The sequence below is a fragment of the Manacus candei genome, unplaced genomic scaffold, assembly GCF_025592945.1.
Source record: "Manacus candei isolate 608988 ecotype Guabito, Panama unplaced genomic scaffold, ASM2559294v1 h1tg000027l, whole genome shotgun sequence".
Lineage (NCBI taxonomy): Eukaryota > Metazoa > Chordata > Aves > Passeriformes > Pipridae > Manacus > Manacus candei.
In genome coordinates, this window is record NW_026138075.1 from 8,729,514 (window position 1) to 8,739,252 (window position 9,739).

At 38.5% G+C, this 9,739-nt stretch overlaps 1 protein-coding gene across 1 annotated transcript in view; it reads right to left on the bottom strand.

Annotated features, from left to right (window-relative positions):
• TRPM6 (transient receptor potential cation channel subfamily M member 6) overlaps positions 1-9,549 on the bottom strand; it is a 58,012-nt gene extending 48,463 nt beyond the window's left edge. The window contains exons 1-4 of the mRNA XM_051789308.1: positions 6,255-9,549; positions 6,038-6,138; positions 2,377-2,511; positions 1,879-1,932 (exon numbers count right to left, since the gene is read on the bottom strand). Coding sequence (XP_051645268.1) covers positions 1,879-1,932; positions 2,377-2,511; positions 6,038-6,130 — 282 coding nt within the window. The 5' untranslated portion in view covers positions 6,131-6,138; positions 6,255-9,549. The remainder of the gene's footprint in view (positions 1-1,878; positions 1,933-2,376; positions 2,512-6,037; positions 6,139-6,254) is intronic.
• Positions 9,550-9,739: the final 190 nt, after the last annotated feature.

Genomic DNA, 9,739 nt, shown 5'->3' on the forward strand with positions numbered 1-9,739 from the left:
AAATGCCTTGTAGAGGCTCAAGACTGTCTCTTGTCAACTAGGACAGAAACTGTATATGCATTACCTCTACCTTCTGAATCTCGCACTACTTCTGCTTAAAGTACCTTCACTGTTCTTCCCACACCCTTTAGTTTGTGACAAATTCTCTGAAGAACAGATTATTTTCCACACAGATGTGAAAATTATTGGTAAAACCTTAAAGTGCAAGTCTTTAAAGTGAAAAATGAGCCTGTACATAAATAGGATCTGAGACATTATGTATTTCTAGCAGTACATGCCTTTCAGACTGTGAAAAGTCTTTCTTCTGGACTGAGGTTTTTTTCAATAGACTTCAATAGTCAGCTAAGGCCACCCAGCCTTGAGTAGCAGAAGGCTTCAACATGTTGAACACTCTGGGGCAAAAGCACATCTCACAGAATGGAGTTTGTCAGCTCTGTTGTTGAGAGTTAGTTAGGCAAATATTTCTGACTACCTATACTTGTAGATACTTCTCTGTACTAAGCCTCACATTTTATGATATCCGAGCAGACTGCAATGTATCTCCATCCAAATGAAGCAGAATCAAAGGTGGTGACCCTAATGAAGAAAATATTCTGAAATCCATGATCACATCACTCTGGTGACTGTCCCACCTACTGTGTCACCATAGTAGACTGCAACTGCATGACCCATTAACAGAACACTTACACATATTAACAGAAGCTCCAGTGAAAAAGGGTTTACAGCATTTAGCCCTGAGTGCAGATCCCAAGTAAGTTTAGCTTACACAACGGCATAGGAAGTTTTGATATTGTGCAGATAATTTTTACATAAATTCCATTAACATATATTAAGTGCCAAAAGTTTTTCTTCAGATCACACACTGAGTTTTCCCAAAGTGTCCTGAGATACATACAGGGCATGGATTTTAGGAGAGGGGTCATATCAATTACTTCAGTATCAGTGAGGGAGACAGATTTTTCAGCTTGGATAAGTTAGATGTTTTTTCAACACTGAGCTCTTCCAGATCTTTCACATAAATCAGACCTTGAATATGTTCATCAATAAGGGAAAATACACAGAACAGTTTGTTATGGAGATCAGAATACCATACATCTATCTAAAGAACCATAAATGAGATTGACATGAATAATAAAATCACACCACAAATACAACAGAACTCTGCAAAGATTAGGATTTTATCTTAGCATTCATACCCTGGAAAGAACTAGCCAATTAATCTATTTTTGGATCTAGAAATCCCCTGCAGTGAAGTCTAGATGCCTAAGTAACAGCTCATCCCTTCCTGGCTAAGCAGTACTGTGAGGTACAATAGATAACAGAACCATGAAATAAATTAATGATGTACCCAAATAACAAGGCTGACACTAAATTACTGATGGAGCCAGTGCTACATGCAGTAGTCATCCACTGCCACCCTCTGTTCTCCTAGGCAAAGTAACACTCTAAAGTAACATTATATTTTGTCACAATATCTTTTTGTTATTGCTCAACAAGGAAAGAATATTTTAGCTTGGGGGAAAAAAGGAAAATGCTAAAACAATGACAGTAATTATTGCACTAATTCACTAAGTCTTTTGTACAATCACTTCATAATGTCACATTAGTAATTTGAGAAAGAGAGTCTGATCTACATGAACTGCTTGGCTTTGAAACTAAAGTACAGGATCCTTGGGAGCCTCAATAGAAGTGTGCTAGTTAATTTCTTAGGGGATCAGTGGGATTAAGATAAAACCATTTAGCAGATATAGGACCATAATAATGAACCCATCACTTCTATTCCTAAAATTTCCCTGTGTTATCTAATAGCAGTGTGCCAGTGGACACTGAAGTTCTAAGCTACCATTTTTGCTCCCCAGCCTTTCCTATGTCTATTACCTGTTTCACATCTCGAACTAGGTGATATAACAGTAGATTTGATGGTCCTTGTTTCTGTGGTGTGAAAAGAAAAGACAGTAAACAAACATGCCACTCTACATTAGAAAATCAATACAGTAAAAGAAATCAGCTAAAAAAATCTTCAGAATAAGCTACTGCAATTGAAGCTCTCTCCATTTAACATCTACACACAAGTCTCTTCAAAAATATTTCAACACTAATCTGCAACACATCTACTATCTTAAATCATGACATATTCGAGAAAGAAGCTGATAGAGTTTTGGTCTAAACAACATAGCATTTCAGCAAGACAAGCATGTCTTTACCGGATTTAAATCTGAACATATTTCTCATAAGCTTCCTGTGAATACTCAGTCTGGTTTAAGATAGTAAATCAAAAGTAACTAGCTGGTACACCAACCCAAAAATCCCACATTACAATCAAAATTAGCAAAACCCATTAATTTCCAGTTGTACACTGGAATTCCAAATACTCACCGTATTGTAGAGTTCTTCTAAACGAGATATGGTAAGAAAATGGTGCATGTTCACTCCATGCTCTATTAACAGCTTCACAAAATCCACGCGGTCCATCACTAAAGCATCCAGCATTGCCTGTTCCAAGGCACCAACCTCCAAATGGACAGAGTTGGAGGAAAAGCTTAGAAAATTACATTTGGAAATAAATAAAACATTCCTGAACAGCTAATAATCCATTTACCAAAATGCCTATGTTTCTTTAAAGTGCACAGTACAAAAGAAAAATATGCTTGAGGAAGCATCTGTGTAAAAAAATCCAACAAAGAGGAGAAGCAAAACTGAGTTACCATAAACCCAACATCTGCAGAGACTTCTACGAGTGTAACTTTACAACTAGACTCTGATAATACATTCTCTACTCTCTAACTCACTTCAAAAGCCAATGTAGGATAATGCACGGGGTGGAGGGAAGCCTTTCTTTTGACATATGACAAAAGATATTTCAAGATACTCTATTTCAAAATCTCTCTATAGAACTGAAATTTCTTTAAAGCAGACTTTTTTCAAATAAGAGGCAACATGTATTAGAATAAACTCTCTTAAAGAAACCATGAAGCAGAAATCTACCTACAATAGTGTCCAAACAGTGAAAGCACTGTACTCATGGCACTTGCGCAGAGCTCAGCAAGGTTTCTACATGCAAAATAGCAAAGGAGTTATACATATGAGGTTCATATAAATTCATATAAAGTTTTTCTACAGAACATGTATGCACAGGAAATGCAGTGGGGCGAGCAGAATGAGGAGGTTGGCACTGGGGCAGGTGTTACTCCTAGCCTGAAGTTAGTCCATTCTGTGTACATATTGACATTTGACAGAAATTATGTCAAAAGATGACCAATAAATATGACAGAATTTTCACATGTAAAAAGAATACTTATGCACTGATCCTTAATTATTGGTGTTTCTTCCAGAAATATCTCAGAGTGACTGACCATTCTTGTATTAAATTTCTTGTAGCAGTCATTCCTTGAGCTGGCAGTGTGTCTGAAGAGGTTTAGACAGCTATTTGGTAACTACTAGAATGACATTCTTTGGTGTGAAGCCCATTTGAGATTGAGTTGACATTTGAGCAGAAACATAATTACAGTTCATTACAGTCTTTACCTTCTGAACTTCTAGGACCAGAGTTCTAAAAGAAATGGCCACAATCTGTGCCTAACTGTGCATGTTTCCTTGAAACACTTACATAGATAGACAGAAATATACTAAGACTCTACAATCACCTAAAAATTGCTGCTTAAAAACATAATTCAAAATTTGAACACACAATCACAATAACCTTGCAGAAGTTGTAGCCTCTGATGATTGCAGGTATGGTAGTTCCCGACAGAGGGTTACACCTCTTTAATTAGAAAGCAACTAATTTAAAGGCAAACCTAAATACTGTGCTTATACTTTTTTTTTTCAGTGCAAGAAGAAAGTAGTTGTTATTTAAGATTATTTTTTTCTGCTCAGTAAAACAAAAACTTTCAGGAGTATATGTCATTTTAATTTTTGCTTGGAGAAGCAAAAGATCGAGGCTTATTTATTATGAGATCTTTATGTCTTACTGAAAGTGGGGAATATAGTCATTATTTGACAATGGTTTTTCATATCAAATGCTGCTGAACAATTGTACTGAAATAGATATGAATAGGTACACAGATTTTTTTCAAACATATCAGAAGCAGAGAAGGGGGAGTAGGGGTCCTGCCAGTGGATCTATAAGGTCAGAGGATAATCAGCGTATAAAAGAAACACTCAAGGAGATAAGGTTATTGCAGACACAGTAAACTAATTCATTGCCTCACTGCTCACTACAGAACAGTTTGGGAAAGTCGTATACTTGAAGTTGTTCTTTATGGTAGATAAATCTGAGGAACTGTGTCAAATTGAGGCGTCGGTAGAAAAGACTATAGAAGTCATCCATAAATTGGTAGCAAAATGTATTCACCTAAGAGTTCCCAGGGAACTGAAGTACAGTTGAATTCAACCCCTGTAACAGGATCATGGAAGACAGTAGAAAATGGGTAAATACAGTAGAGTAAGTAGAAGCAAGGTTAAAATTCTAGTGGACCTACCTTCTCAAGGCATGAATACAAGTTAGAAACCAGTAAAAAAAGCATACAACCTATAAGGATTTATCGTTAGATAATTATTCTTAGATAGTTATCTTAGATTTATTCTTAGATAATTATCCTTAGATGAATAGAGAACAATCTGTAAAATATTAGTATTTCACTAAATATCTAAATTAGAAAATTGAGTACAGTGCTGGTCTGCCTGTCTCAATAGATGACTTTTACATCTGAAAAAAGCACACAGAAGAGCAGAAAATATGCTCAGGAAAACGGAAATACTGAACAGATAATCACCTTGGAAGAGCCAGGAATAAAGAGGTTGAACTATTCAATAGTTCTCTAAACTCTTGTGTGTTAAAGAGGTTGGGACTAGGAAGATGTTACTCCTTACTTCTCATACACACAGAATCATTGAATCACTTAGTTTGATGATCTTTAGATCATCAAGTCAATCTGCAAACCTAACACTGACGAGTCCATCTCTAAACCATGTCATGAAGTGCCACATCTCTACATGTCTTTTAGATAGTTCCAGGAATGGTGACTCAACCACACTCTGTGTAGGCTGTTCCAATGGTTGATAACTGTTTGGGGGAACAAATTTTTCCTAATATCCAATATTGAATTCATGGATGTTTAATTGTAGACATCTCAGGCATAGTCCTCCTTCAGCTTTACACACCACAGGAAAGTATGGGCTGGTGACAAAAAATTCAGGTCTCTTGTTGTGGAAAACAACCAGCTATGGCCACTCATATATATATACAACTGTATCTTTTTCAAAATTTACATTTTAAAGAAGAAGACACACTTGGGACTGGAAAAATCAACCTTGTAATTCTTGGCAGAGAAAACTTAGGAAGTACTTCTGGGACCATCAGATATTATTTCTTGAGCAAAATACTAACTTTTATAAAAATGGGAAAAACATGTTAAGGCACACAGAGTTTTATATTTGTCATATATAAAAATCATGTTATGTACATAAAAAACTTGCTAAGGGAAGTTCTACTTAAATACTGGATTACATCTGAAAACTTGGAAACCACAATTTATGGGACTGATTTAATTCCTACTTTATGTTCTTTCACATAGATATAGTTAATGTAGGTCTAAATCATGGTTTGCCTTCATTGTGGGTATTCCTAAGAAACAATATCTAAGATAATGTTACCACAGTTAATTTTACCTTTTTTTTAACCTGGTGATTTACACTGTGATTTCTGTATTTCTGTCTAGAGCAAGGAAAATAGATGCAATGTTCCTTCAGAGCTTACATCTTTGGAGAAAAGAATGTTTTGGGCTAAAACGAAATATCCCTGATAACTGATAATTGTCAACTCCTCTCTGGAGAAACAGATGAGATCTGATGCGTTCTGCAGTTGAATACTCCACAGTTTTAAGGATAATGTCCCTCCAAAATCACAGCAGATTACAGGACACTGATTCCAATCATCAAACTATTTCTTAATTAGAGCTTGACAAATGTAAGTCACGGAAAATCAGTCATCATAATAAAGTGTAAAGACACTGTGAAAAATAAAAGGTAATTGTACCTTCCAGTGTTGTCCATAAATGAGTACATGTTTCTTGGCAATATCTAGCTGGTTCCAGGCCAATGCCAAATCTAGCTGATCTGAAGTAGACATATTTGTACCTAGGAAACAAGTAAAGGATCTAGCAGTTTTCACACATTAATGTCACTCCTTTGCTTTGAACAGGCAAGTCAATGAGACTCTATATCAGATGAAAATAGGTCATATTTTTCAATACCTTTCAAGAGTGCAGTCAGAATTGCCAAATCAATGTCCTGCTCATCTTCAGACTCCGCATCAAATATGGTTATCTGTTAGAATTGCAGAAGTATACTATTTGAGGTGAGGCAGAGAAGTCTGTAGTTATTTCTTCTTGGTATGGGCTGTGGTAGATTAAATTATACATATTTCAACACAAACAATGGCAAAGGCCCAGACATAATTTTCCTTTGTTTCAGACATAAAATGCACCATTTTGTTTTTTAATGCAATGGCATCTCAGGCAAACTGGAGTCAACCTACTGCATGAGTCTCCATGAGTCTATTTCCTTTTGATTAGCCTTTAAAGCTGAGAAATATAGAAATGTAACATGTTTGATATCCACTCAGTTTTCAACTAGAAAACAGACATTCCAATAAAGTAAAAAAAAAAATACTGAAAATGTATTGGGTAGTTTTCATTTTAGTGATCCTTGCTACAATTGTCATTACTCCTACAATAAATACTTGGTACTCCATCATATTTGAAAAGTTGTGGCAGACTGGTGAATTTCCCAGTAACTGGAAAAGTGGAAATATAACTACCATTTTTAAAAAGGCTAGAAAGAAAGACTTGGGAAACCATGGACAGGTCAGTCTCAGCTCTTGCCTCTTGCCTGGCAAGATCATGGGGCAGATCCTCCTGGAAACCGTGCTAAGGCACACGGAAAATAAGGAGGTGATTGGTGACAGTCCACATGGCTTCATTAAGGGCAAATCATGCCTGACAAATCTGATGGCCTTCTATTGCAGAATTACAGCACTGATGGATAAGGGAAGAGCAATTGATGTCACCTACTTGGACTTGTGCAAAGCATTTGATAATGTCCTGCACAACATCCTTGTCTCTAAACTAGGCCAATGTGGATTTGACTGGTGGACCACCCCACGGACAAGGAACTGGCTGGATGGTGGCACCCAGAAGAGTTGCAGTCAATGGCTCAGTGTCCAAGTGGAGACCAGTGACAAGAAGTGTCCCTCAAAGGTCAGCATTGGAATCAGTATTATTTAAGATGTTTGTTGGGGACATGGACACTGGGATCGAATGCACACTCAGCAAGTTTGTGGATGACACCAAGCTGAGTGGTGTTGATACTCTAAAGGGAAGAGATGCCATCCACAGTGACCTTGACAGGCTTGAGAGGTATGCAGACCCCATGAAGTTCAACAAGGTCAAGTGCAAGACCTGTACCTGGGTCAGGGTGATCCCAAGAACAAATATAGCTTGGGAAGAGAATGAATTGAAAACAGCCCTGGAAAGAAAGACTTAGGTAAAGGATCAACAAGAACTGTAATGTGCACTGGCAGCCTAGAAAGCCAACTACATCCTAGGCTGCCTCAAAAGCAGCATGGCCAGCAGTATTTGGCCCAGTTCTGTCCAATATCTTTATTGATGATCTGGATGAGAGGATCAAGTGTAAGTAAATTTAGTAAGGTTAGTAATTTTAGTAAATTTAGTAAAATTTTAGTAAATTTGAGGACAACATCAAGTTGGGTGGGAGTGTCAATATGCTAGAGGATACAAAGGCTCTGAAGATGGATCTGGACAGGCTGAATAAATAGGCCGAGATCAGTGGTCTGAGGTTCAATAAGACCAAGTGCTGGGTCCTACACTTTGGCCACAATAACTCCATGCAGTGCTACAAGTTGGGTGTAGAGTAGTTGGAAAGTGGCCCAACCGAAAAGGACCTGGGGGTGCTGGCTGACACCAGGCTGAACAAGAGCCACCATGTGCCCAGGTGGCCAAAAAGGCCACTTGGCATCCTGAAATGTATCAGAAATAGTGTGGCCAGCAGGACTAGGAAAGTGATTGTCCCCCTGTAATCAGCACTGGTGAGGTTGCACCTCAAGTCCTGTGTCCAGTTCTGGGTCACTCACTTCAAGAAAGACATTGAGATGCTGAAGTGAGTCCAGAGATGGAAAATGAAGCTGGTGAAGCATCTAAAGAGTAAGTCCTGTGATAAGCAGCTGAGGGAGCTGGGGTTGTTTAGCCTAGAGAAGAGAAGGCTCATGTGTGACCTTATCACTCTACACAACTACCTGAAAGGAGGTTGTAGTCAACCGGCACCTTCTGCCACGCAACTAGTGACAGGACAAAGGATCACAGTCTCAAACTGTGCCAGGGGAGTTCAGGTTAGACATCAGGAGGAAATTCTTCATAGAAAGGGTGATTAAACGTTGGAATCCACTGCCAAGGGAGGTGGTGGAGTCACCATCCCTGGAGGTGCTTAAAAAAAGACAAAGATTGGACGTGACACTTGTTCTAGTTGATATGGTGGGGTTCAGTCAAAAGTTGGACTCGATGATCTCAGAGGTCTTTTCCAACCTCACTGATTCTGTGATTCTTCCCCTCTACTCTGCTCTGGTGAGATCCCACCTGGAGTTCTGTGTCCAGCTCTGGGGTCCCCAACATAAGAAGGATGTGGACCTGCTCAAGCATGTCCAGAGGAGGGTCACAAAGATGATGACTAGAGCACCTCTCCTTTGGGATTGTTTAGCCTAGAGAAGAGAAATCTCAAGGGAGACCTTGTAGCTAGTTTCCACTATCTAAATGAGGTCTACAAGAAAGATGGGGAGGGATTCTTTATCAGGGAGTGTAGGGATAGGACAAGGGGTAACAGTTTTAAACTTAAAGAGGGTAGATTTAAATTAGATGTTTGGAAGAAATTATTTACTGTAAGAGGGGTGAAGCACTGGAACAGCTTGCCCAGAGAAGCTGTGGATGTCCCATCCCTGGAAGTGCTCAAGGCCAGGTTGGATGGGGCTTTGAACAACCTCATCTTGTGTCCATGCCCGTGGCAGGGGTGCTGAAACTACATGGTCTTTAAGGTCACTTCCAACCCAAACCATTCTGTGGTTCTATGATTCTCCTTGCAAATGAGCACTTGAGCTCCAAAACATACCAGCAAATCACAAGAGTACATTGCATTACAAGTTCTAGGAAAATTCTGTTTTAAGTAGAAGAATGGAAGGAAACCTTTCTAAATTATAAATAAGACTCTACTAGAGAAGCAAAAAAACCCCTAGGAATTACTTGATCTTTCCAGTGAAAACAAAGATATATGGCCTTTTACTAAAATCAGAAAGGCTGTCATTTCATAAACAAACGCTGAAACTTTAGAAGTCAACTAAGTGGGCTCTCTAGAGCTACTCAATATAGAAATTGGCACAGACACCTCCATGTTATCTTTATATTACACCTGTGCGCCAACCCACTACAGAAGAAGCAAAAAGGTTAACACCAAATTAAGACGTCCTAAATTCAGGGCATGAGCCCCACTCACGGAGTCTCTGTATTCCATGCATTCCATCAAAATGTGAAATAGATGACTGGACTGTTTCTGTTCCAAACTAAATGTGTTTTGAATCATCACTAAAACCTCTTTCTTCACTTGAGGGCACAGGTCCCTGGAAAACAGACATACAAGCAAGAACAGTTATATTTTAGCTACTTCTTACTTGCTC